The 27323-nt window shown below is 53.1% G+C and overlaps 1 protein-coding gene across 3 annotated transcripts in view; it reads right to left on the bottom strand.

Moving 5' to 3' along the window:
• Window positions 1-27323, bottom strand: part of MID2 (midline 2) — a 65843-nt gene that overhangs the window by 11635 nt on the left and 26885 nt on the right. For all 3 annotated transcript variants that reach the window (XM_021547800.3, XM_085570710.1, XM_085570711.1), the window contains exons 3-7: window positions 9790-9885; window positions 5997-6104; window positions 3989-4137; window positions 2849-2976; window positions 1736-1879 (exon numbers count right to left, since the gene is read on the bottom strand). In XM_021547800.3, the coding sequence (XP_021403475.1) occupies window positions 1736-1879; window positions 2849-2976; window positions 3989-4137; window positions 5997-6104; window positions 9790-9885 (625 nt within the window). The remainder of the gene's footprint in view (window positions 1-1735; window positions 1880-2848; window positions 2977-3988; window positions 4138-5996; window positions 6105-9789; window positions 9886-27323) is intronic.

Genomic DNA, 27323 nt, shown 5'->3' with positions numbered 1-27323 from the left:
CTCAGTGTTCCAGTGTCTCTTCCCATGAGTTCAGCCAGGGCTCACACGGTCCCATGACACAAACTATGCTATTGCAAGGGACAAGAAGTTATTAATTTTCTTCTCAGGGATTTAACTGATGTTTTTTTCACTCTTTGTACAAAGAGCAACCTGGAGGCTACTGGCTGGCCAGGAAGGACATTTCTGACATGTGACCCTCCAGGCTTTCCTCCAGCACTGCCCTCCCTGTTCCTCACCCTCATGATCTCCACAGCTCCCCCTTTCCCAGTGCCTGTGCCAGACCCCAGAGGTGGGCAGGTGACTCATTCCCAAGTCCCTTGGTGTATGGGACTCCAAGCCATGTGTGCCCAAAGTGGCATGTGGGAAAAGGTGAGAGCCAGGTCCTTCCCTGGCATCATCCCAGGGCAAGGGCACAAACTGCAGCAGGGGGAATCCTGAGTGGAAAAGGGCAAAATCCTCATAGCTGAGGGTGAGCAAGCACTGGATGCTCCATCCCTGAACAGTCCTTCTTCCTCAAGGAGCGAGCCCTGAACAACCTGTCAGCCCAAACTGCACAGAGCTAGCACAGGGACCTTCAGACATCCCTCCCGACCAAAACCACGCGGTGACACCAACAAGTCCCCATCTTGTCCACAGCTGGAAGTGCAGGGGACGTGGAGCTGGTGGCCATCCAAGAGCAGAGCCAGAGAGGTGGCTGAGCTCACCAGGCTTCCAGAGGATGAAGAGCTGGAGACAACGTGCTCTAGCTGGGAAGGAGAGGAGAGCCAAGCAGGGCGGGTCTGGCTGCAGCGGCACTGGCACCCGACAGCCACCGTGGAAAGGAAACACATCGTCTTGTTTTCCAAAACAAGGGTAAAGGCTGGGGCTGGGGAGGTGAGATCCAGCTTGGAAAGTCACAGGGAACTTTCTCTGGCAGCTTCCTGCACATTTCAGAGTGCACTGAACAGCCTTCCGGGGGCATGACACCGTGCTGCTGGTGCCAACGTCCTTCCAGCCAGCGGGACAGACTGACGGCAGCCCAAACACCCGCTCTGAGCCACCCTGTCAGCACTTCTACAATGGCAAGTGCTGCTAGGAACAGCAGGAATAAAACTTTCTCACAAGCCACAGACCATCAGTGATTCTGTCCTCAGTCCTCAAATCAAATCCCATCCCTGTGAGACAAATGTGTGGTGCTGTGGAAAAACAACCAGGTATGGCAGTAATTTTCATGGAAAATTACCTGGAAATATGCCTCAGAGCTGTTCCAGAGGGTTTATAAAACAGCTTAGTTATCAGTCATGGAACAGCCAGCATTGCCCTGCATACAATCCTAGGTATCCATTTGGGATTTGGGAGCTGTGAGATGGACAGGGGCCTCCAATGTTCCTGATGCTTCACCAAGTTGGGGCTGATGACACCAAGCACAGACCAGAGATGGACCCTGAACACGGGGAGGTGTCCACTGCTCTGATCCACTAGCCCTTGGTAAATCCTTTGCTGCTGTTTCCTCCACAAATACCTAGCCTTTCAAACCACTGATGAACCTGAGAACCTTTTCCTTACAGAATCCCAGAGTGCTTTGAGCTGGAAGGGACCTTAAAGCTCATCCAGTGACACCCCCTGCCGTGGGCAGGGACACCTTCCACTATCCCAGGTTGCTCCAAACTGCCCTTGGACACTTCCAGGGATGGAGCAGGCAGAGGCTGTGTGGGCAACATGGGATTCCTTGCTGCAGGGGAGTGTGGTGACTTACTGATGAAGTTGGCCTGGCCGGTGAAGATGGTGTACTGGAGCTCGTAGGAGCTGACGCTGAACTCGTCCTCTGAGATCCAGTGCACGGTGATGGTGTCGTGGGAGGCTGTGCAGAGCTCCTCACGGACTGACGGTGGGTTCGGGGCTGTGGGATGGCACAGACCACAGACTATGGTCAGTTTGGGCTTTCCCCCTTGAAAACCCAGGGCTTTTCCCCTCATGTTAGGACTGAGATGGGCTTGCAGCAGGCATGGTCTCTCAACACCAAAAACTCTCTCATTTAATCTGTCACTGAACTAAACTTTTTAGTTTAACAAGGCATCCAGAGGTCAGAGCACAGGGTTTTTTCAGTGCTGCTCCATCAAGTCTGACACCCCCACCCTGAAACAGGCTGAAACCCTCTTCCAAATCCACTTATTTCCCTGCACTGGTTGTGGAGTAAGTATTTTATCCCATAACTGATCTGGACATGCTTGTGCTAATCTTTCACTGAAAGCTGATCTGCTTCATGATGATAAAATCGGATTTGGTGAGTGAGGATGTCCTTGCCTGCCCGGGGCTCTCATCCCTCCAGTGCCCCAGCACAGGCTGATCCAGCAGCTGTTGCTGCTCCCAAATCACCGAGGGCAGCGATCAGTCTGTGCTGGGCATCAGGGCAGCACTGAGTGGCCCACTGAGGTCCTGCCCAGAAGGGTTCATAATTTAGGACCAAGTGACCCAGAAAAAGGGCAGGAAAAGGGAAATGTTGAAGCACAGAGTGCCTTAGAAGTATAATAATTAATTAATTCATCATTCCTCCTCTGTAATCCTGATGGACCCTCATATAATCCTTATTCCTCTTGCATCCTTATGGACATCAGCCTCCCCCACCAGGTCATGGAGACCATAACTTTTAAGCTTTCTGATCTTTTCCATGGGTTCTCCAGGAACAGCAGGGTGAAACAGGAAGAGGGGGACATGTCACTGTCCTGGGGACAGCACAGGCCCTGCTCTGCCACAGATGACCTGGCACTTGTTACTGGTTAAGCCCCTAAATAGGTCTGCCAGCCCTTGGTGGAGCACAGGGCAGGGGATTGAGAGGAAGATACAGAGTGGAGCACACCTGAGCACTCACCTGTTAAATAATCCAGTCCCTCCAGCAGCTTCTTCTCTCTGGAAAAATCTAAAGCAAAGTTTTCAAAGGCATCATTAAAATTGATATCTGGTATCAGGACTTGCGAGGATGCAGTTGCCATGGCGACCCTGGAAGGAAAGAAGGGACCATCAGTATGCAACAGGGCGCACAAGGGAGGCACAGGGATGGGGACAGCCTCACTGTGCCTCACCTGCTGCCAGGAAAACAGCTTGCACCTACAGACCACTGCTCCCATCCAGGAAGGTGGCCTAGCCTGGGCACAGGTTCCCTGGGAGTGGGGGGCTCCATCCCTGGGGTTTACAGCTTTGACTGGCCCCTGAACTCCCTTTGGACTGGCATTTCCACCACTTTCCTACCCCAAGGAAGGGGGCTTGCTTCCCCAGTATTGTTATGACCTGCCACGCAGCACCTGTCCTGTGAGGGATGGGAACCCAGGATTTATTGGAGGATAGCACAGGCTGCAGGGATGGCTGGGGATCTCCAGTGAAGTGACTGGAGGGGACTTGGCTCATCTCTGGGCAGGGACCTACAAGCAGGAGCCAGCTCCAGCAGCAGTGCCCCATATCGCCAGCCAGGGGTATGTACAAATCACAAACGGGACAGGACTGCTGTGGCATGCAGTCTCATTCCATGGTTATGACAATGGGAAGATGCCAGCAGCTCACATCCAGGCAACAGACCAAGAACTTAATGTTACAACTTAGTTTATAAACTTTTTGACCAGTCACACAAAGCAAAAGCATATTGACAGTAGTTCTATCCAATCACTGTAAGCACACGTACCTTTGGTTAAAACAATGCTGGCTTATTTTGAATACAATACTTGCTTGTAAGCCTCAAGATACAATGCACAGAGCTCCATTATTAAGCTTAGACCTTCCTAACATCACACCAGATGTACTTTTCTGCAACTTAGGAAGTTATTCTACACAAGCGTTAATACACAGACCGTTGTTCTATTTGTCCTTTCTTTCTACTTCTTGTATATTTTTTCTGCTGACAAATCTCATAGCTACTGCTTAGCTTTAATCACCATCCTGCTGTCTCTGAGGCCTGCCTTTTGCAAGGTGCCCAAACCCCTCTGATTTTAGGGAATGCCACATCCCGCGCCCAGCGCACCTCTCGGCCACGTTGCGGGCGGTCTGCAGGAACCGCGCGTGGTCGTTCTCCTTCAGGATGTGCTCGGCCTGGTTGATGAGGACCGTGGAGCGCTCCAGGCACTGCCGGCAGTTGGCAACCTGCTGGGCCAGCTTCCGCAGCTTCATCACCTGCCGGAGGAGCAGAGGGAGCCAGCGGGGCTCCTGAGCTTGACAGGCACAGAGGGAACCCCATCCTGAGCCAGCAGCTGAGCACGGCGAGCAAGGAGCAGTGAAAAGGGCACAGGAATGTCTCAATGGCGCTGGGGAGGGAGCACAGCAAAGCACTTCCCATGTTTAATGTTGCTGGGGGTGAGAAAGTCCCGGGGTGCAGCCTGTGCCTGTTCTGAGGGTCCCATATGTGGTGGACCCTGGAGAGCAAAGCATCCTCTCTCCACTCCTCCCATGCAGAGTGACCTCATGCCAGCCAGAGCAGGCTGCCATGAGACTCCTGACAGTCACTCAGCACAGGGCAAGGGAACCTCAGGAGCAGGAGAAGTGTTTACAGAGCTGATGGAAGGTATCACATTCACAGCTCTGAACTGAACTGACTGCTGGGTGACCAAGGTATGAGGGAATCTGCATGTTCTCCCCCTCCCTTCTCCCAGGCTCCATACATCTGTTGGGCCATTTGTCAGGTAAAGCGGGGCAGAACAAATGGAAAACCAAATGGCAATCCAGCAGGAAAGCAGAATTCCTTGCTCCTCAGCTGGAGCACTTCAAAGCAGCCACAGCCTCTAAAGGTTAATCCTTTCTCCATTGCTTCTGCAGAGGGTCTAAGCACTAATCTGTGCCCTTCACCTCTACCCAGCTGCCAATTGTAGAAAAACAACATCTTGGAGCTTCCAGATCCTTCTAAGCATGGCTGGAACTGGACAGCAGAGCCTGGAAGAGTCAAGGAAGAGGGTGGGAAGAGCAAGCAGACAGACAGATGGACCGGCAGACGGCACCGTTACATAAAATACATTCCCTGGAGTGCTTGGGGTAGGAGCAGGATTTCCAAGTTCCCACTGCTGCCAGGCTGTCCTGGAGCTGTGCCGGTGCCTCTTCTGCCTACACACGCAGTGGAACCTGCTCCCAGACTGCCTGGGCAGCATCTGTATTTGGGGCTTGGTCACAGATACCGTGGTTGGACCCCAGTGCATGGACTGTAGGGGGATCAAGACCACGAACGACCCCTGAAGCCTCTGACTCATTTCCAGAAAATGTCTGGAAGAATGGACTGTGCATGAGAACTGATTTGCAGAGAAAGTGAGAACTCTGCAGGAAAGGCAAAACTTACCTATAAAAAGGTCCTCTCCCAGAAGCACAGGCAGTGTCCCCAGGACCCTGACCCATTTTGTCATTCTTTTCAATCATAAGTACCTATGAAATCTTGGGTCCCTTCCCCTTTGGGGTGGGATGCTACACAAAGAAACCATTGGGAAACACCTGGAGCCACTGGAGGAAAGGTCCAAACACTCCCACAAAGATGAGGGTGAGAAGCAGCTCCCCCTCAGCTGTGCTGCAATGCAGAGCATGCAGCCTCTGCTCTCTCTGCAGCACTGGACTATGGCCCTTCAATATTAATTCCACATTATTCTATTAGAACCACAGTGGTGAAGAGCCCTGAGGAAGCTGTCTGGAGTGATCCAAGCCTCTGCACCAACTTATCACGCTAACCAACACGCTGCTCCTCCTCCAGCCAGCACATGCTTTGTCCTTGGCAGAGGAGCCTGGGGCAGCAGCAGTGATGGACACCTGGATATGGGGTGGCATGGAGGGCAGCACCAGGGGACACCTGCAGTTTGGAGATGCACCGGTGTGCTGAAAGCAAACCCTTCATGGCAAGGCAACACATGCTGCTGCAGCCCCTCTGCCCGAGGCCGGCACGTCCCAGCGTCACTGGCTGCAGGAGGGCTCCTAGACAGGAGGGGCAGAGCCTGCAGCAGCCACCCCGTGGGCACAGGAGGCCACCTGTGACCAGGGACACAGAAGCTGGGACCCCTCACCTTTGTCTCCTTGATCTTGACAGCGATGACCTGCTTGCGCTGGCGGATGATCTCCATCAGCTCATCACACTCCTCCATCAGCTTGGCCTCGTGCATGGCTGTGTTCACCTGGCCAGAACAGCAGCAAGCAGGGGTTGGGAGGGACACACAGCTCACAGGGGTTGGGAGGGACAGACAGCACACACAGGTGCTGGGAGGGACACACAGCTCACAGGGGTTGGGAGGGACACACAGCACACTCTCATGGCTGTGCTCACAGTGGTGCACACACAGAGTGCAGTGGGGGCACAAGCAGAGGTTCCAGTCCTCTGCCTCCAGGGAAGACCAGTACCCATGGGAGGATGGACAGGACAGGACAAGGGGAAATGCACTTCATGGAAGAGGAATCTAGCCCTAGCACCTCATTAAACCACACTACAGGACAGAAATCAGTTTTCCTCATTTTGTACTCCCAAATCCCTCTGAAACAAGGCAGCCTTGAGTGAACCACATTTTTGCTACAGGATCTTTTTTTAAACCTGGCCAGCAGATTATGCAACACTGGAGTGGGAGACAGCTGATGGTCTGCAAAGAGAGCTCCACTGAGGAAAAACAGTGGAAAATCTTCCCAATCTGCTGCATGTGGCAGGGGGTGGGGAACAGCCCCAGGGTTTGGAGCCTGCAGCAAGCTGCTGTGGCATTGCTGCTGTGGCATTGCTGCTGTGGCAGAGCTGCTGTGGCACTGCTGCTGTGGCAGAGCTGGCAGCATCCTGGTCCCTCAAAGCTGTGCCCACAGGGACGGCTGCTACCCCAACTTCCCAGGAGCACACACCTGGACTTCCCCTCTCATTCAGCTTCTGGGACACATGAGGGTGAGAGAATGTGGGGCTGAAGGCTGTGCACAGCAAGGGGCAAGAAAGAAATGTTGGGCCAAGGGACAGGAGGGGAGGTTGGGGCACCTCAGCTTGGCCCTGGGTCCACCCCTCCAACCAGCTGCTGCCCAATGGTCCAGCTCAGGCCTGGAGTGTTCCCCTCCAGGATGGCTACAGGACAAGGTAAATCTGTAGCCATCCACAGCCTAAATCTGAAAACCTGCCCAGGGCAAGAAATCTCCCCTCAACCATGTTGGTGTTCTGGGGAGCTGAAGGCAGGTAAAGTTGCAGAGGGCACCACAGTCCCTTTCCCAGTTGCCTTCTGCCAAAACAGGAGCATTTTTTAGGCTGGGGTTCCCCCAAAGAACCAGCAGAGCATGGAGGGGGTCCTGCAGACCAGGACTGCTTCACTGGCAAAGCCCTGGCTCAAGAACACCTGGACCACTCTGTATGGATGAAGCAGCTCCCAGGTAAATGCTGGGTTTGGGGTGAACACTCAGCAGGTGCTATGGCTGCAGGAAAGCTGGGCAGCTTTTAGTTGTAACAAGGGAGAGAAAAAATACTTCACCCACCTCAGTGCTGGGGGGGAATGTGCTAGGAACAACAGTCCTGGAATAAACCCAGCTCTGGGAAAAGCCTGTCCTGCACCTCGTGGGGATGAGAAGCAGCGTCTCAGCATCTCAGCCCACAGCCTGACTCACACACAGGCAAGCCTCCTCCTACGTGCCCTGGCAGCTCAGGGATGGAGCAGAGGACCCCATCCCACCTCCACAGTCCTCAACAGGTTTTTGGCTGTGTAGCAGCTGTGCCCTGGGGACACCAGGAGCTCACACTGAGGCTGCTGTGACACAGAGGTGTCCCATGGCACACCTGCAGCTTCTGCTCTTCCCCACAATGTGACACTGGGCTGGTACCATCCCTATTTTACAAACTCAGCTTTTCTCTGCAGGGTTGTTGTCTGCCCTCCTTGGTGCACATTTCCATCACTGCCACAAGATTTGCCCATTTTGACCTCTCTCAGTACAGCCCCCCATGCTCCAGAGTCACTCTGAGGGGCAGCCCAGGCTCAGGGCCTTGAGGACACTTGCAGTGCCCTTCTCTGGGGTGAACCCCTGTCCCTCAAGGTGGTGGTGGCCCCATTCTCTGGACATGCCATGAGATTTACACTGAATGTTTCTGAGGGGCAGAGTACATGGGGATTATATGTGCTTGCCTGTGTGCCATGTCTGCAAATATCCCAGAAGCAAAATTCCCTGGAATCAGATTGATGGAGAGCACAGATATTTTCTGCTTCACAGTTTACTGCGCTCTCTGCAAAGGGGCCTCCGAGGGCCTGGCTGTGCATTCAGCATAGCTGAGAAATGTTACTTGAACTGTTATTTTAAGCAGAGCGTCTGACAAAGCTGAAAACTCACAAACTCTGTCAAAAATGACAGCTTAGAGGTCTCAGACTCTGAGGATCAGACAGAAATACCAAATATCCTTCAATTTATCCTATGTCAGGTCGTTCAGACATTGGAGCTGGATTCAAAGGAATGGGTTTGGAAGGACATGCAGCCACATCCCTGGTGGGTTCTCAGAGCCAAAGCATGGCCCATCAGAGCAGCAAGGGCTGGTGACTGTCACCAGAGCTCTGCAAGGGCATCCTGGCTCCTTCCCTCTCTGCCAACATCCATGCTATCTGTAATCCCAGACTCAGGCCAAGCCCACTGAAACCCAGGGGAAGATGAAGCCCAGGAGGGACATTCCCAACAAAGCCATTCCCACTGCAGAGTGATGCACAGGCAGAGAGAAGCAGGACAACACCAGTGACACAGAAGGCCAGCAGTGCTGCAGAGCCAAGTGGGATTTTTCTGCTCCTTATTTTGGCTGGAAGTTCAGAGCATCTCAACCCCCTCCTCCTTCTCTGCACGTTGTGGCACTGGCTGCCAGCTGCTGGTGGCACATTCAGCCCTGCTGGCACTCACAAAAAGGGATTCTGCACTCACTTCCTCTTGCCAGAGCATCAGGACATTATTGAGGGAGTGAAGAACAAAGTGCTGATGCTGTCTGCAGAAACCACAGGGCTTGAAGCACCTTCACAGCCCCAAAGCCCAGCTGCTCTGAGATTCAGGTGGTGAAGGACAAGCTGCAGCTCCCTGGGCAAATTCATCATAAAAGCTTTGCTGTGGGCAAACGGCTCCACCCTGCACAAGAGGACCCCTTGTCCTGCTGCAGCATCCCTGCATCCTGCTGCAGATCCCTGCATCCTGCTGCAGCATTCCACCATAGCATCCCTCCATCTTAACTTGCAGCATCCTGAGGCAACATCCCCACATCCCACCACAGCATTCCAGCATCCTGCTGGCTGCTGGGTCCACGGGATGGCTTGGGGGAGTGCAGGGGAGGCACAGGACTTGCATGCTCTGCAAGGCCTGGGGTGTGAGGCTGAAGTAAACAACTGCTGTGTTCTCTCAGGCACTGGCAAACTCCCCCTGAATCCATGGCAGCAGCCTGGGCTTTAGTTCTACGGGAAGCTGGTGGTTCAAGGAATTGCTGCAGGCTCAGTGTCACCCAGCTGAGGCCTCTTTGCAGGCTCAGTGTCACCCAGTTGATGAGCCTTGTTACAGGCTCAGTGTCACCTGGCTGAGCCCCGTTTTCACGCTCGGTTTCACTCAATCTTCCACCAAAAGCAGCTGCTGCCCCCAGCACAGAGCAGCGGGCAGGTCCTCCTGCCTGGAGCCAGCTCAGCAGCCCATGTCTCTTCTCGGTGCCTCCCAATCATGACAACTCCTTCAGACCCCTGGGAACCATCCCTGTGTCCTCCACTGCTTGGGAGTACCCCCACAGTCATCTCTGCTCCTGGGGAGCCCCAGGAAAGGAGTCTGGGGTGATCCATGCATTGACTCCATTGAGCTGGAAGCTGCCCCAGGCACCTCCCCCAGCCCCTGGCCCTCACCCACCTCCACTTGCTGGCAGATCTGTATCAGCTTGGCCATCTGGTTCTCCAGTTCGCTGTTGCGTTTAACCAGGTTGGTGAGATTTGTCTCCAGGGTTTGCTGCAGGTCCAGAAATGGGAGAAAGAGGAAAAATACAGAGATCAGCAAAGCTGGAGTGTCCCCAGTCCCCTGCCAGCAGCTGAGACCCTCTGCCACCAAGCACACTGCCTGAGGGAGGGACACTGGGATAACTTTGGGAAAAGGCTCTGGGGCCTTGGCAGCTCCTGCCCATGCCAGAGGGCTGTGCCATGGGGAGACTGAGCCCAGCACTGCAGTGACCCTGGGGTGTCACTACCTGGAGAGGACAGCGTGGGTGTCTGCCCTTTGCCACTCCTTTGGAGAGCAGATTTTGACTATTTTCATCCTCAATTTTGCTCTGCACAGGGTGAGGGAGATGAACAAGAGCCTGGTGAGCCATGGGAGAGGGATGTTATCTCTGCCAACCACTTCAGCTGGAGCTACCATGGCACAGGCAGGGAGAGCTCAGCTGCACTGTGCTGGCTTTCACTCCCCAGCCACGCTGCCCTTTGCTCACCAGAGCAGATCTCAGCTGGCAGACCATGGCTACTGGATTGCAGCCAGCAGATCACAGCCAGTGGATCTGGGCCAGAAGATCCCATGGCCAGTGGATCCCAGGCAGCAGCTCTTGAGCAGGAAGTCATGACCAGTGGATCATGGCCAGCAGATCTCTGCCAGCAGATCACGGCCTGAGAGGACAAAGATTCCCAAGCCTGCTCTGGTGCCCACAGGCTGCACTGCTCTGGGAGAAGGAGGGGATCCAGTGGAGCACCAATGCAGACCCCACTTGAGGGGATATGGATATCCATGGCCATGGTGGGAGCACAGTTTCTGGGTGCTTTCAGAGACACAGCATTGCCAGCTCCACGTGCTCTGCTAACGGGAATGCTTTATAACAAAGCACTTGCTACCTGTTGCAGTGCTTGTCAGGAAATGATATCCTATTAATATTTTAAGCTCCAGGGCTGGAAGAGGGTCCCTGAGGTGGTTCATTCATCTGCAGGTAGGAACTGCAGTCTGAGGCCTTCGTCTGACTCCAGCAGGCCCATAAACACAGCCCCTCTCCATACACATGGGTAATTGGGGGCTACTGAGCCAGGAGAACTTGAATTACAGGCATGGAGCACAGGCAGAGCACTCATTCCTGAAAAACCACTGGCTCCTAAAATATCCCGAGCTTGTTTGCAGCCCCGAAAATTGCTGGCCAAGGGCAAGTAAGGCAGAATGCAGGAACAGGCTGGAGAAATGGAATAAAACCCAGAGAGCCTTGGTTATGCCAGAAGGGTTTGCAGAGTGGGGCTGCATGGAAAATGGAAAAGCCAGCTGCTCCCACCCCCCTCTCCTCATAGCCCAATATTATAAACATCATTTCACTACAGCAACGAACATTTCACTTGCTAATTACCTCCCTCATCACCAGCGTGGCTGCACTGAGGTTGCAGCTTTGAACTCGCACCAATCTGCTTTAATCTTCCAGGCTGTGATGGAGGGCAGGGCGGGGGGGCTGAGGTACAGCTTTGAAGCACACGTGCCCACACCCCATTTGCAGCATCCCAAGTTTTCTAGGGGATGGCATCACTCCTCCCATCCACAAACACATGCAAACCCTGTCCCCGAGCACCAATCCCTTCATCACACATCCTCTGTGGCAATGCTGAGGCAATTGGAGGTGCTATACTGATGTCAGCCATGGTTCCACAGCCCTTTGCTGCTCCCCTGCCCTCGGTGCACCCACAGACCCTCACTGCCAACCCCTCTGCATCCCAGGAAAACACAGATGGAATGCTTCCATCTGTTTGATGTGCTGAAACGAATAAAATGGGCTTGAAGCCTGGATCACACCAGCTGGTTATTTTGTAGGTGTATATAAATTACAGCAATTACAGGGGTTGGGTTTTAATTGCTTTATTAAATGCCCGTCATTTCCCTAAACCTCCACCTTCTGTCCTCAAATAGAAATAGGTGATTTTTCTACAACTGGAGAGACAAATGAGAAAAAGTGACAAAAAGGCCTTGAGCAGGAGTCACTGTGTGGGGAGAAGGGGCAGGGTCACAGCAGGACCAGAGAGGGAAGTGCCCAGGCACCCTGGGACAGGGGCTGAACCTCCCCATGCCGAGTGTCAAGGACCCACAGGGTCAAACCTTCCCACGACTCCAACAGAGCAGCCGAGCACCTTCACCCCTGTATCTGCCACTCACCAGATACACCATAAATCCATTCCCACCCAGCCAGAGGAGAGCAAGCACTGACCTGCAAGTACCAATGCTTGTTTGTTCAGTTACGGGCATAATGGGCAACAACCTGATTTTCTTTTTCCTCCAAATACCAAACAAGTAGTTCAACTAAACATGGATTTATTTCTCTGTTTGAAGAAGGCATCAAGGTTGCAGGCTCAAGACAACTTCAGGAGCTATAAATACATGGTGTCCTCCTGGTCCCTGTGCTTCTTCAAACACGACCTTGCCTGTGCCTGGCCACAGCTGCCCTCCACAGCCAGTCCCCAGCCCATCCACCATTCTGGCAGCTGGTTCACTCTGAGAAATGCTGCCAGCCTTGTGGCTTTAACCAGCTGAGAGCTGGAACAGAGCAGGCTCTGAGCCCCAAGCACGTGGCCAAAGAACAGGCTCCCCACACCTGAGGGGTGACAAGTCCGCAGGGCTTTGGGCCATGCAAGCCTCAGATCTCCTCCTGTGGGTGTGGGCTGGGAGGACCTGGAGAACCCCAGAGCTGGGGAAAGCCTAGGGACAGGCATGCAGGGGTGGTGGGTGGCTGCTGCATCCCTCAGCACTGCTCTGAGGGGCAAGAGACTCAGCCTGGCACAATGGCACAGAGGGTGTCCTTTGGCTCTGCCTTAGCCAGGTTTCTGCATTTATCTTCACGGGAAGGCAGCCAAAACTGGAGTGATACTTCCAATGATTTACTCAGGGCTTTTCTCGTTGCCCCTGTTCATCCACAATCACTTCCAATAACGGAGGTGAATCCCTGCCCTGATCCTCCTGTGCACCACAAACACACATCATGCGTGCATCCACAAACCCACGTGCAGGCACACAGGCACCAAGTCAAACCCACTCCAAAATGCTCCCTGCATGCCACAGTGTCAGGAAAACCAGTTCCTGGAAGCCACCAGCATTCACCAGCCTTACCTGGACAGGGCAGGGGATGAGCCCCTGCAGCAGCCATCTGGGACTGCTGCCACGCTGAGGATGCACAGCGAAGCCCTCGGGGCTGAGGATGTGCTGCCAGGTCCCAGCACGGGCAGGATTCCTGCTGGGTCTGACTTGTTCCTCTGACTTGTTTTGGAGCAGCCCAGGTAAGCCAGATGTCACCAGGACATCGCCCAGGGCATCAGAGTCTGCCACGGAGCTCCTAAGGGAGCTGCTCATTTTTTACGTGTTGATAGCATCAGGCAGAATCGCACTGGAGCTGTGGGAACCTCCACCCATGGCCCTGTTCCTGGCCAAAACACTGCTCTGCACTGAGCTCCTGCCCCAGGAGCCCACTGTGGGGATGATGGAATGATGGAATTGATGTGCTTTGTCTCAGGAACGCTAGGGCAGCTTTCTGGGGAAGCAGCAGCTGGACAGGGTAACCTGCAGGCAGTCCCACCAGGGTCATTCCAGCCCCTTCTGCTCTGGAGGGATATTGGAGCAGGACAGTGACAGTGGGGTTGGTGCAGCATGCTCCCACTCCCCTGGCACCGGCCTCTGCACTGCCAAACTAAAATCACAGAGGTTTGGAAGGGACCATAAAGCTCATCTCATACAACCCTGTCATGGGCATGGACACCTTCCACTATCCCAGGGTGCTCCAGGCCCTGCCCAACCTGGCCTTGGACACTTCCAAGGCATTGGCAGCACTGCTCAGATCAGGCTCCTCTCAGTGGCCACAGCAGGTCCAGAGCCTGGCATTGCTCCCATGCCAGTGGATGTTCCCACTCCCACCTCCCATGGCTGCACAGAACGTGGCACTGCTCACTGCCAGCCCTGGCAGCAGCACATCCAGGTGATTCAAACTGGAAAAGGGGACATTTAGGTTAGATATATCAAAGACATTTTTCCTTGTGAGGGTGGGCAGGCCCTGGCACAGGGTGCCCAGAGCAGCTGTGGCTGCCCCTGGATCCCTGGCACTGCCCAAGGCCAGGCTGGACATGGGGCTGGAGCAGCCTGGGACAGTGGAAGGTGTCCCTGCTCAGGAAAAGGGGTATAATGAGATGAGCTTAAGGTCTCCTTTAAGCCAAACCATTCTGTGATTCCACAATTCTATGTTTAGAATAAATTCCCACCACCAAGGGAAAAAAAAAGCACAAAACTCTGGGTAAAAATATGCAAAGCCAGTCAAGCTACTGGGCTTTGCTCAGAGAATGTCCCTAGACAACAGGACAAGTGACAAAGGGACACGACTGAGCTGCCATGTGTGACATTAATGCATTTTAAGTCACTTTGGAGTCAAAGAGACTGAGTAAGAGCTGAAACCTCTGCCAGCATTCGGGGCTGCTGTTGCCCCACTGGCAGAGCTGACCTAGAAACCAAGTGGCTCTGCACAGCATGGGGGTGGGGGGCTCTGATGGTGCTGAAGAGTCAAGAGCCAGAGCCTGAGCCAGGCAAAGAGGCTCTGATAGTGACCCCCAGCATGGAGGGGATGGGGTCCAGGGGGATGCACTCGACCAACAGACACCTGAGGGCGCAGCGACATGCCCCACGTCCCCTGATCAGTGTGATCAATAAAAGAGCAGCTCCAAATCCATTAATTACACTTAATCCCTGATGATCTGTTAGGCTTCAACCCTGACTTGCTCTTTCCATGCTCACCTTCAGTTGGGAAGCAGCTCTGGAGGGAAGCCCCAGTAGAGAGCAGGGCTGGGGATGCAGGTGGCACAGGGGTAGGTTTGTCACTGCCAGGGCTCCCAGCCATCATAAGCCCCGTGGTGGGAGTCACCCACGCTACCTGGGCACACAGTGCTCCAGCCTTGTCCCCAGTGCCCAGCCTGGGGGTGTCCCCAGCCCCTCCCCTTCACCTCACAGAAAACACAGGGTAATCCCAGCCTGGCAAGACCTAAAGCTGGATCCTGCCCACAGTGGGGTAAATCCACCATTCACTGGCCATGCTCCAATTTGTAAATGGGACAAATAAAAGGAAGGAACCATAAAGAGCCCATAGGAGCAGCTGTGCTGGGCTGAGCAGGGACTGGGGGGCAGGCAGGCAGGTGGGATCCATGCTCCTCCCCACAGCATTCCAGTGTGGGCTGCATCAGTACATGCTGTCTTGTGTTTCCTTGGGAATTTAAATTGAGGAGAGAAAAACCAAAGCAGAAAAACTCCAGCAAACGGGGTGAGCTGAGTATGGGATTTGCAGCTGCTGCACATGCTGCTGCCGAATCAGCACATCCTGGATTTGTGTCTTGTCGGCTTTTCTGCAGCATCTTCTCTTGGGCTGAGCCAACCAGCATTGCCCAAACCTGCCTGGTTTTGGGGAGTAAACCTGTAGCTTGTCCCACCACATGAGCTAAAAGCACACTCTGGATCTGTCGTGCAGCTGCCTCACCCATGGGGAGGTGTCACTCATACCCACACTCCTATGGGACACCATTACCAGTGCCACACATCTCTGGCAGCTCCAGCATTTAACTGCCTGCAGAGCTCCTCTCTTTCTAGGGTACACCTCAACTGAAGACATGAGAGGGACAGAAATGGCTGCAGGTAAAACCTGCTCCATCACCTGCCAGTGGAGCGACCTAGGGTCCCACTCACCTCCTCCCAATGCCTCGCTCTTTGGCCTCTGCTGCCCAGGAATGTGACCAGATGTTCCTCCTCCTATGGACAACCTGAGGGCTGGGGAGTGCTGCTAGTTCTCCTGTAAATCAAAGCTGTCCTGGCGATAAGTCACAAGGGGGGAAAGTCACACAGATTATTTTAATGTTGTTGTTTCTCCAAAGTCACTGATTAGTTGCAGACCTGGCCTGAGCATTGTTTTGGCAGGGTTTGTGTCTGGCTGCCTGCTGCAGCTCCAGGGTGCGCATTCCCTGTTGCTCGTTTACCCCTGTCCCTGTGCTACTTAACAGCAGCAGGGGTTTTGCTTCCAAAAATATTCCTTCAGGCAAAATACTGTAAGAGCCCGAACACCTGGAAGTCCTTGGCACTGCTGTCCTCCCCAGTGCAGGGAGAAGAGAAATGGCTGGAGGGAGTGAGCCTCTGCAACCAGAGTCCCACGGGAAGAGCTGTTCCTGGGACACCACACCCGGCTGCTGTGGCAATCAACACGCACAGGTAACCAGGGGGACACCAAACCACAGCAGAAAAGCCAGCAGAGGTATCTCATTACCTGTCTAACAATGCCAGTGGCACAGTGTCCCCACACTGCTCCTTCAGGCTCAGCTCATCCTGGCAGGCAGGGCTGCCTGCCCCGTGCATCACAGGGCTTTGTGCACACGCAGCTGATCACAGGCTGTGTTCTTCTGGTCTCTCTTGTCTCCCAGCAGGAGGTTCCAGCATGTCTGTCAAAGTGTGTTACCCCCCTACATAGGAATTCTACTTCTCAAAACAGGCAGAGGATGAACAAAATTTGGCATAATAAATTGAGTTTTCCCACACTGATGTTCTTAGCATTCCCAGCTGCGAGGTCACTGAGCAAAAGTATTCCTCCTCACCAAATATTCCTGTTTTAACCCTTTCCTCCCAGCATCCATTTTCCTGGCTAAAAGAAAAAGGATGGGAATAAGGCAGCTGACACTGTCCCTGTTAGGGAGTGACCAGACCTTCTCCTACACTGTAAGTGTGCAGCTCCACCAGGAAGTCAGCACAAGGCAGAAGCCCAGTAAAGCACAGCACATTCCTGCAGCTCCTGGAACTGGAAAGGAAAACCAGGAGCTGCCCAAAGACAAGTTCAGCTTCCACACTTCTACCAAATACACTTCCAGCAGAGGCTGGCTCCCCTCATTCCTGCGACAGGGCACAGCACAGCAGCTTTTGGGTGTTCCCTCTCCTGCATCCTTCCTTATCAACCAAGACATTTTGGGACAGACCTGACACCCACTTCCAGGCCATGGAGAGGCAGGACATGTGGCAGGTCAGCCCCCCCAGCAGTCAGAGGGCACATGTGTGGCACACGGCTGCTGGAGCACCAGGCATCCTCCCAGCCCCGGGTGGGAACTCCCGTGAACAAACGAAGCAGCAGCAGCTCTCACAGGACACCCAACAGCCTGGAGAGGACATTTTAATGGCACCCTGCACTGCCTGCTGCCTCGATGGGTGTGAGGGGGTCAGCAGCACCCAAAGGAGCTGTTTGCATCTGAGCTGGTCACCCCACTCCCCAAGCACTCAGCAGAATAAGTGAAACCCAGAATGGTTTGGGTTGGGAGGGACCTTAAAGCTGATCCAGTTCCACCCCCTGCCATGGGCAGGGACACCTTCCACTAGACCAGGTTGCTCCAAGCCCCTGGCCTTGAACACTTCCAGGGATGGGGCAGCCTCTGGGCATCACAGAGGTTCATCCTGGCAGAAATATGTATGGCTGATTTAGGTCCTTCAGTCTTTACATCCTTCAATCTCTCCAAAGCCATTCTTCTCCGCTTGCATATTATCCTGGTTTTCTGTACCATTACAGAAGTATCGAAAATTGTTTAAATATTTTATTATATTTGTTCTCACTATGACAAGCCAGGTTGTTTTCCTGAAGTCATCTAAGCATGATCTGCTTGTCGGAGCTGTCCTAGTTAAACACCGAGATTTTACTCCCTAGTTCAGGCCGTGTGTTTTTCAGCTTAAAAGAATGTGATTTTCAGACATCTTATTAAATGTGCTACATTTGCTATAAAAAATTCCCAAACTACAGCGAGCCTGGAGCGTATTTGTGCATTTCCCACTATTTTTATTTATTCCTTTAAAAAGACAGAGTAGAAGGAAAAATTTCCAGTGCTCCAAGCAATGCCTTTTTCCAGGAATTTTTCTACAGTGAGTAATTCCTGGTTCCTTCCAAACCAGGAGTTATAGAGGGGCAATTTTCTGATGCTCTGCTGTAGGAATCACCACAGCTGCACAGCCCGAGGGGTAGAAGGGTTGGGGAACAGCTCCCATTTCCCCTCTCTGAGTTCACTGCAAGATGGGTGATGGAAGCCAGTGCTGGCAGCAGCCCCAGAGCTCCCCACCAGCCGTGGTCCCCCCACCGGCCCCAAAAAACCCCAGGGCTCATTTTGGGAGGAACCCAGGAAGCAGCTCTGTTGTCCTCAGTGGATCTCAATGTCACTGGAATTCCTGCTACCGTGAAAAATCCCTTCTGTCAGAAAAGTAAGCCATTAACAATGATCCTATTTTATTCTGCCACAGTGATGAAACCACAAAAATTGAGGAAAGAGAGAAAAAAATGAAAAGGAGATGCTGCAGATGTTCACCTACTCCTTCAGTCTCAACCTTCCAGCCTTCCATCCTCTGGGGTTTCTGTCTCTCCTGTGCAGCAAAAGGGACTCATTTGTCACCCCTTTGGGTCCCTGTGGCCTTGGGGATGATGCCCAAAGCCCTCCCTGCGCAGGAGGATTGCTCTGTGGAGGCTGCAAGGGAGCAAGTTCCTTCTGCCTCCTGGGGCTCCTGCTGCTGGAGCTGTAGGATCCAAGTGCTGGCAGCAGTGCAGATCCTTCCCACGATCCTCAATTTGTTCACCTCACACTCAGGTGAGCAAATCCCTGTTGCACATCCTGCCAGATCTGGGGTCTGCAAGATGCCCAGGGGTGGATGGCTCACAGGGTCCCGTGCCCAGAGAGCTCCACCAGCAGCACTTTGGGGGGCAGCAGCCCAGCAAGCCCCAGGGCAAGGCCAAGCAGGAGTCACCCACAACCTTGGGAAGACAAAGATTCCAAAGGACAGGCACAACCCACAGCCTGAAACACACAGCAAGTCTCAGGCATGGGGAAGGATTAGAAACCAGAACACACCATGTGCCTGGAGGGGCTGTCAGAAGGCAGAGGGACAACCAGAGGACAAACCAACAACAACACAGCTCAAGGAGACATCAGACCATGAGACATCTTGAAATCTCCACATTTGAGGACCAGCTGTCAGGCATAAGCCAGCACCCTGGCACTGCTAGCTCTGCAGCCAAAGTGAACAAAACCCTTCAAAAGTATAAAAGACAGATAAAGCTTCATTCCATAAATATGTATATCCTCTTGGAAGAGCTGACTGGTGGAAAGAAGATGCATCTTTGAATGAGTTCTATGAATACATGGTAGGCAAAGAACACCATCAAAGATTTCCTCAAAAGAGAGAAGTGGAGAGGAAAGGAGAGGAGGGTAGGGGAGGGAAAAGGAGGGCAGGTGAAAGGAGGGAAGGACAGGGCAGGGAAAGGCAGGGCAGGGCAAGACACTAACTACTCCAGTGAACAGCAGTCTCCAGGAGTGCTCTAAGGACACTGCAATCATGTTAACTGTTCTTGCTGCAGGTAACTGTCTGGCTGGGAAGAGCCCTTTGGAATACTCTCAGGGTAGATGGAATTTCCAGGGAAAAAGCCTGACACATACTGATGTGAGGTACACGGGTGTGTCTGAATAGCAGGAGATTCGGTGTCACCTACAATTACTAAAGGCAGAAGAAGACAAACTCAGAAAGAGCATCAACAAGCACTTTTTCCATTCAAGTTTCCTCTTCATTCTCTGGGCCTCTCTGTGTGATTCACAACCAGGAGAGTTTCATTAGGCAAAGCCCTGTGATATGGGACGTGTTCTCAGAAGCCATGGGACCACCCCTTGGGCACCTGTGACACCTGGCTCAGAGCATGGCTGGGGTTCCACAGGCTCTGACAGCTTTTCCAAGCAGCAATACAATCTCAGGGGCACAAACACCCATCTGAGGCTGCTACAGGAAATCTGGGATTTGGCAAGTCATTTATGCAAATTCCTATCTGCACTTAATAAACAACCAAGCGTCTGTGGCAGAAATGAAGAGATGCAATTCAAAGGGAATGCACTGAGCAGGGAGTTTAGTGCTAGAGAGAAACTCATGGAAGATTCATACATTCCCAAAGAACATCTGGTTCCATTCAACATCAAAAAAGCTACTTTGCGATTTTCACCAGATAATGGGTTTATCAAAGATTTACTAATCACCTCATTCAACTCCTATCTCACCTCCCAAACCAAATTAGCAAAATTTAAGCAAGAAGTAAGGGAGAATTCTGAAGAAGGTATCTGTTCCCCACCTCCTCACTATCTGGGCTGCGCATCAAGATTGAGATCTGGCTTCTCCCAAACTGAATGGGAAACACAAAGTGGCTGCAAAGCAGAATTCAAGCCTAAACACCGGGAAGAAATGGTTTGAATTACAAATACAACATTAGCTGGAGAGTGAAGCTCAAGCTCCTTCATTTTAAGTTATGGCAGGAGTCATAGGAGATCATTCTGCAGGGATCAGTCAGACCTGGCACCAGAGGTTGGTGACGAGTGGCAGGAGTGACACCAAGCCTGACCTGTGCTGTGAGCTTGGCACAGGATTTGGCTTTACTGAGCCAAAACACTGCAGAACACAGTTTTAATCTAAAATATTAATGGCCAATAAATGCATCAATTATGTCTGCAAATGGTTCAGGCTCCAGCCCGTCTGTTTGTCCCAGCCTGAGGTTTGTTTGGTGTCTCATCCTCCTCATGCTTCTACTGCCTCTATCAGCACCTCACTGTTACCTGCCATGGCACTGGCACCCAGATCCTGTCCCTATGGATTAATTCTCAGTTCCTTCATCTGGAAGCTGGGCAGAGCCTGAAATCAGAAAATCCATGCTGGAAGGGATGAGAGCTGGAAGTAGACGAGGAACAAGGGCCAAGGAGGAGAAGGAGGAAGACAAAGAGGTTGTGCTGACAATGTCCAAGGATGGGGAGGGACCATCTGAAAGGAAAAGCTCAGTAAGAAACACAAAGGGAAGGAAGCCACCCTGCCTACATTCATCTCTGGGGTTGTGACACCCATCTCGGGGCTGTGACACCCATCTCTGGGGCTACAACAGCCACCTTTGGGCTGTGACAGCATTTCTGGGACTGAAACATCTGTCTGGAAGATGTGACACCTATCTCTGGGCTGAAACACCCATCTCCAGGGCTGTGATACCCATCCCATCTCTGGGGTGCATCCCACCAGCAGGAACTGAGTTGAGCAGCCAGAAGTACCAGAACCAGCTGCCCCAGAGAGCCCCCTCCCAGCATAACACAGGGCAAGTGAGTCATTGCCAAGACTCTAGAATATGAGTCCCTCAGCCCTCCTTTTTCACAGCTTCCCCACCCCACACTCCCCATCAGGGGCTTGTGCTGGACAGGGGCACTGAGCTGACTGCCACTGCCTGAGAGCAGAACACAGAGCCCGCGCTCGGGAGCCTTTCCTCTCCCAGCGTGCCCTGAAAATTCATCTTCCAGCTCCAATGATCAAACAAGCTGATCAAATGCTCCAGCAGCTGGGTTTTAATTCCCTGTTGATGCAGCTCCTGCGCACACTCAGGAGCCTTTTTCACTCCTTCCCCCATCCCTGCAGCAGCAGGCGGAGGAGCTGAGCCTAGGGACAGTCTGAGGCAGAACAGCACCAGGAGAGTGTCAGCAATCACACTCATCTTTCCCCTGTCCCATACTGGAGGATTCCTCTCAGTTTAAAACCTTTTCTAGGCAAAATACCAGAGAAACTGCTGCAGATGCTAGAGCAAAGATCTACTTGCTTTATTTTGGGGGGCAGGATCTTCCAAAGATTCTCTCCCTTCTGAGGGAGAGTCTGATGGACAGGAAATCCCCAAAACAGGGAAGATTTCCCAGAGAAACACTCCTTGCACTTGTGGCATCACTCTCAAAAGCTCGGGCACGTGGGGACAGTTTACTAACGAGGATTGCAGTGATTAGGAGCATCAAATTATCTTCTGCAGCACACAACAAACAAAGCTAATGGTGGGATAATGTCAGGCAGAATCACAGTGGATTGGAACGGCACTGAAAGCACATGTTAAACAGACATATAATTACCACTGTGGCATCTCGATAATACTAATAACGCTGCTCATTAGACTGATATGAATAGCAAGATTAATTGTCACAAAACTTCAGTGTCAGGGCTAAAAGGCTGCTGCAAACCTTGCACTTGTGTCAGCACTTGGGCACCAGGGCCAGAAGAGACAGCACCCAGCACTGACGGTACCCAGAGATTCCTGGTGGCACCTGGCCCCGATGGAGGGAGCTGCATGAGGCAGGCAGCAGCAGCAGGAGACACAGCCCAGCACTGAGCAATACAAAGTACTCTCTATCCCAAAGATGCCTGAACACCCCAAGGACAGCCAGTATGACCCTGGAGCATGTCCCCACACAGCCCTGGCAACCTTATTTTTTCTGGATTGACAAGGGAGCAGCCTGTCTGAAGGAAAGAAGCTGCTACTTTCCCTTAATACCTTGATGACAAAGGAGAGTAGCATTGGGAGCCATTGATGAAAGTGTTCTTCCACTGGGGTTTTGCTATGTTCCTGCCCAAGTGAGCAAAAAGAGCCCCCCAAGGATGGTTCAGAAACCCACATCCCACTGCTGGGAAGGGCAGGACAGGAGTAAATGGGGACAATTAAGCCAATGTGCCCTGTGGCAGACCTCCTCCCTCATCCACAGTTGTCTCCTGCTGTGAGAGGCTGGCATGGGCTGGAGGGTGACACCACAACCTGGGTCTCCCTTCCTCGCCTCCCGACAGAAGAACAAATTTGGATGGAAAAAGTGGAGGAGCTGGCCAGAAGGGGTGGGTCCCTTCCAACTCAGGATATTCTGTGATCCTATGAGGTGTAAAGCCCGTGGAGACTGCCGCATAAATAACCTCTCCCAAACTCCTGCTTTGGGTGGGACGTGCCTGCACTGAACCAACCTTTCCACCTTCTCAGCAGCAGCAGCAGCAGCACGGTGTGAGAGCCGCCGGGGGCACGTTCATCCCCACCTCCAGCCGGGCCATCCCACAGATCCCGGGGAGCCTGCCCCGAGTTTCTCCCCGGCTGGCTGCGAGCCACGCCGAGGCTGGGTGAGCTCTGCGGGCGCTCCGGGCTCCCTGCCCCAGCACCTGGCTGCGGGGGCAGATCCTGGGAACGCTCCCCGCGCCCGGCCCAGCCGTGCCCGGGCTGGCAGGTCTGGCGTGGGCGCTGCCAAAGCGCGCAGCAGGACGCAGAGCCCTGGGTTTCTCTGGGAAGTAGAACCGACACGCCGACAACTGCCTGGGATGGGGCTTATTTTGGCTGATTTGTTGTTTATGTAAAGCCACGGTGAGGCTGTTCAAACCAGCGCTGGAGATGCTGAGATAGATGCACTCGGTACAAACTGAGCCTCAGGGTGAATGTGCCAACGCTGGAGAAGGCTTTAACCCCTTGTGCACACGCAAGCAGAGTCCCAGTCCTTCTGCCTTTACCCCTTTGCTCTTTTGCTTCTGGAAAAGTAAACAAAATGCCTAAACCTACCGAAAAATCACCAAAACCATCACCAAGCAATGGCACAAACAGCATTTTTGGAGTTTCTTCCGTGGCCAGAGCCTTGGTGCTGCCTGGGGACTCCTTTTGCCCCTGCAATGCAAGGGGTGCTAGAGGGGACTTGGCAGAGTTGTGGAGTGGACACTGAACTTCCACAGCCTTTGTATCCCAGAGTCCCACCAGACCAAGTGGCACCGTGGCTGCCACAGAAATCCTGGGCCAGCAAAGCCTGTGCCCATGCCCCTGCACAGCCAGGGCACCGCTGGTGACTCCGATGGGTTGAGGCCCACAGCAGCCCACGGGTCCGAGCCCACGGCCTCCTCCAGCACATCCCAACACGCTCCTGGGCACAAGGCCAGTGCCAGCTTATCCAGCAGATCTTGGGCACCAGCCCCGTGGATTGCTCAAGCTCCAATGTCTTACGGCAACGGGCACGAGAGAAAATGCCTGAACAGGTTTTCCCTCCCGGAGCAAACAGCCCTGCCTGCCGTGGCTGCCCTGGGGCTGGGCACACTGGCGCTGCTGGCAGGTGCCCCAAGGCAGCGGCTCTGGGCAGAGCAGAGGGAGCCCCTGTGCCCAGCCCTGCTGCCCTCCTCACCCCAAAACCACGGCCATATGCCAGCCAGTGGCACTGAGCACCCCAGGAGCTCCCTAGCCCAAACCTCTCTGCAGACCACCTTCGGGAACAAGAGCAGGAACCAACCCAAGGCAGACTTTTCCAAAAGTTACAACATCTGGGAAGCGCGGAGGGGAGGGACCACTGGAACCTTCGTGCTGAGCACAGGGTAAGTGCTCATGCCAAAACCTGCTGCAGCTGCTTCAAACTTGGCTAAAGCTGCACCCAGGGAAGTGCAAAGCTCCCATCAGCCCTTGCTCACTGCTCCAGAAAAAGCCCATCCATTTCTGATAAAAGGAAAAGTCTCCTTCCCTCCTCCACCCTAGGAAGGAAACGGATCTGCTCTATGATACAGCCAGTAAAGGGGAGCCTCAAGCACTGTAGGCAGGACTCCAGGGCCACTCACAGACCCTCAGGAGGGTTGATAAGGGGGCAGTGTCGCTGTCACCCCCTCCTCACAAATGCAGACCATCACCACACGCAGAAGGTTTCCAAGCATGGACCAAGAGCATCCAGCTGTTCCCCTGGGAGAGCCCTGGGCCAGGTGGAGCCACCATCACTGGCATGCAGCAGCAAGACAAGGGCTCTCGAGGGGCAAGCAGCAGCCCCCAGGTAGCCCCTGCCCCTGGGTCCCCTGCCAGCCCCTGCCCTCCAACCCTGGCTGCCCAGCACAGGCCTTCCATTCCATCCTAGTGAGTAAGAGCCCGAGGGAGTCATGAGGCTGGCTGGAAAATCCCAAGAGTTTCAGAAAATAAACAAACACCTTGTGGGTTTGCTTTGGTTGTGTTGTTTGTGGTTTTGTTTTTTTGTTTTTTTGGTTTTTTTTTCCCCCAAGCCTTTGGAGTGGATTTGAGTCAACGTTTGAGCTTTCCTCCACAAAGTCTCAGCATAACACACATACCAGCCCTGGGATGCTTGGCTTGACATGATTTTGATTTCACATCCCCTCTCCTCCCAAAGGAGGGGCTTCCCAAATCCCCTGGAATAGCTGGGATGGTGCTTGAACCAGAGGCACCCTTCAGCCCAGTAAGTCCCACTGGGGCTGGCCTGGTGGGCAGCAGACTGGCATCAGCAGCACAGGGAGCTGCAAAGAGCATCCCAGCTCCTCAGGGTCTTGGCCTGACTCCCAACTCCCAGTGGGAGAGAGAGCCTGGGAACCCCAAAGGTCCTGCAGCAGCTCCCTACAAAGTTCAGCATTGGAGCTACACCAGAGGAGGACTATGCACATGGAAGGAAGAACGGGAATTCCCACATGCAGGAAAATCGCAGCCTCACCTCTTTGTACCCCTTGCCACCACACAGGAGCTCAGCTGCATCAGCCAAAACCCTTAGGCCATTCTCTGCAGCAGATCCTGAGTTATTATAATGAAAGGCTGACGCAGGAATCCTGCTCCCTGCCTGCTCCTGACCCCTTTCCTGCCTGCTCCTCCTGCCTGCTCCTGGCCCCTTCCCTGCCTGCTCCTGGCCCCATCTGGCTCCAGCAGCCCCTTTCCTGCTCATCCACCGATGGGTCAAAAGACTCTTTCAACACTGAATGGTGTCAAGGCACAAGGGTAACCCTCCCACATCAATCCCCCTGGCAGACCCCAACCCTGAGGGTCACTCACTGAACCTTGATCTAATTTGCTTTTCCTTCCTTTCTTCCCCCCCCCCCCATAAGTCCCTCATCTTTCTTTAGAGACGATCTTTGCCAATGGGAACTTTTTGTTCCCTCTGACGCCACAGATTTATGTGCTGGCAGGGCTTCCACAAGAGGCCTCAGCCTGGGCTCTGGAACAGCCCCATTAGAATTCAATTTCTAGATTTTGATCGTGGTGTTTTACAACAGTTAAAAAGTAGCTTTTGAGCAGTAAATAACTCACCACAGATCATACTAGAGGTGTGCAGGATCCCTTCACTTACCCAAGGTTACACAAAGCTCAGCCGTGGGCAACTTGAACAATAAACTCCTTGGCTGGGCATGACTTGGATTTAAATTATTCCAAAACCGTCACGTTTATTACTCTCTATTCTCCTTAATTTTCCCCGCTCTCCCTGTGCCTCAGCCCAGCATGAATGGAGCTCAGTGCCAGGGCTGCCTCTCTGGCGGGACCCCCAGGCATCCCTGCTCTGCCCTACTCACACCCAGCTTGGATGAAAGGATGGAAACCCCCAGCCCGGCCCCTGCAGCCCAGCCTGGGGGCAGGTGGGCAGGAGGACAGCCCCTCCTACATTCCTGCTGCCCAGAACAGGAAGGGTGTGGTTCCCCCACCAGCTTCCCAAGTCATTTCTCAAGGCTCTGGTCCCATATAAAAGGGGCTTTGTCCCTGCTGCTGTATTAGAACCATGGAAGGGTTTGGGAGGACATGAGTTAGTGATGAACAAGGTGCTGGCTGATGGCTGAATGTCAGAACTCAAAATGTCCCTCAGACATTTCTGGACGTTCCAGATCCAGGTCAGAAGCATTTGAGACCCTGGCAGGCAGCTGGAAACAGATTTTGGATTTGAACCATGGAATGATTTACCAAACTTGCAGGAAGAATAAGAAGTCGCAAAAGTTTAGATATTATAGCAGAAGTAGTCACAAAGTAGAGGGAAGAATTTTTTAATGCTGTACAGGGGGGTTTTAATACTTGTACAGGGGGGTTTTAGTTTTGCATATGGGGGCCATAGGTTTTAAGATGGAGGGATTTGGGCCTGCCCTGTCCTTCCTCTTTCTTCTTCCTCACCTCCATGTTCTTGGTGATGTTGGCACTCACAGATTGGTTTAGAGTAGAAAATCCCCATTTAATATAGGTAATAGGCATTGGGAAAAGCTGTAACCATGTCACACGTAATGTCCCATATAAAAGACAGCAGCAGCCCTGGCAGGGAGAGAAGAAGCAGTCGGGGTCAGAGAGGATGTCAGGGTGTGTGTGTGCCTCTGCCTGAGCTGTGAGCAAACCACAGCAGCCCCAGAAGAAAATCTTTTAGATAACTTGCAATAAACTGCCTTGAGACTGAACACCAGAGACTGCTGAGCCTTCCTTTGGAAGCACGGGTTGGAGGAGGGATTTTTCCACCACACAGAGCCACCCTGACCTAGGGTGAGCTCCAGCAGTTGGACTCGATTTTAAAAGGGCTTTTCCAACCTAAAGGAATCCACGATTCAGCATCTCAAACCCCGCCCTCGGAGTTTTGACCCAAATGCACCGCTCACCCCACACCCCTCAGAGAGGAGCATCACCCAGGAGCTGCCCATGCATTGCATTAATTAATCCTGAGGAGAATATAAAATAACTCAGCATCAGTCTGAGACACAACCCCCATCTGGCATGGCCTCTGACCAGAATCCAGAAACAAAGCAAGAGAGAATAAGAAAAAAAGAATTTAAAAAAAGGAAGAGAAAATGTGGGAAGAAAATGGATTAAACCCCAGAGTTCAGGGAGTGACATGTTTAATTGC

The sequence above is a fragment of the Lonchura striata genome, chromosome 4A (assembly GCF_050655825.1).
Source record: "Lonchura striata isolate lonStrDom1 chromosome 4A, ASM5065582v1, whole genome shotgun sequence".
Lineage (NCBI taxonomy): Eukaryota > Metazoa > Chordata > Aves > Passeriformes > Estrildidae > Lonchura > Lonchura striata.
This window is presented reverse-complemented; position numbering and strand designations above follow the sequence as displayed.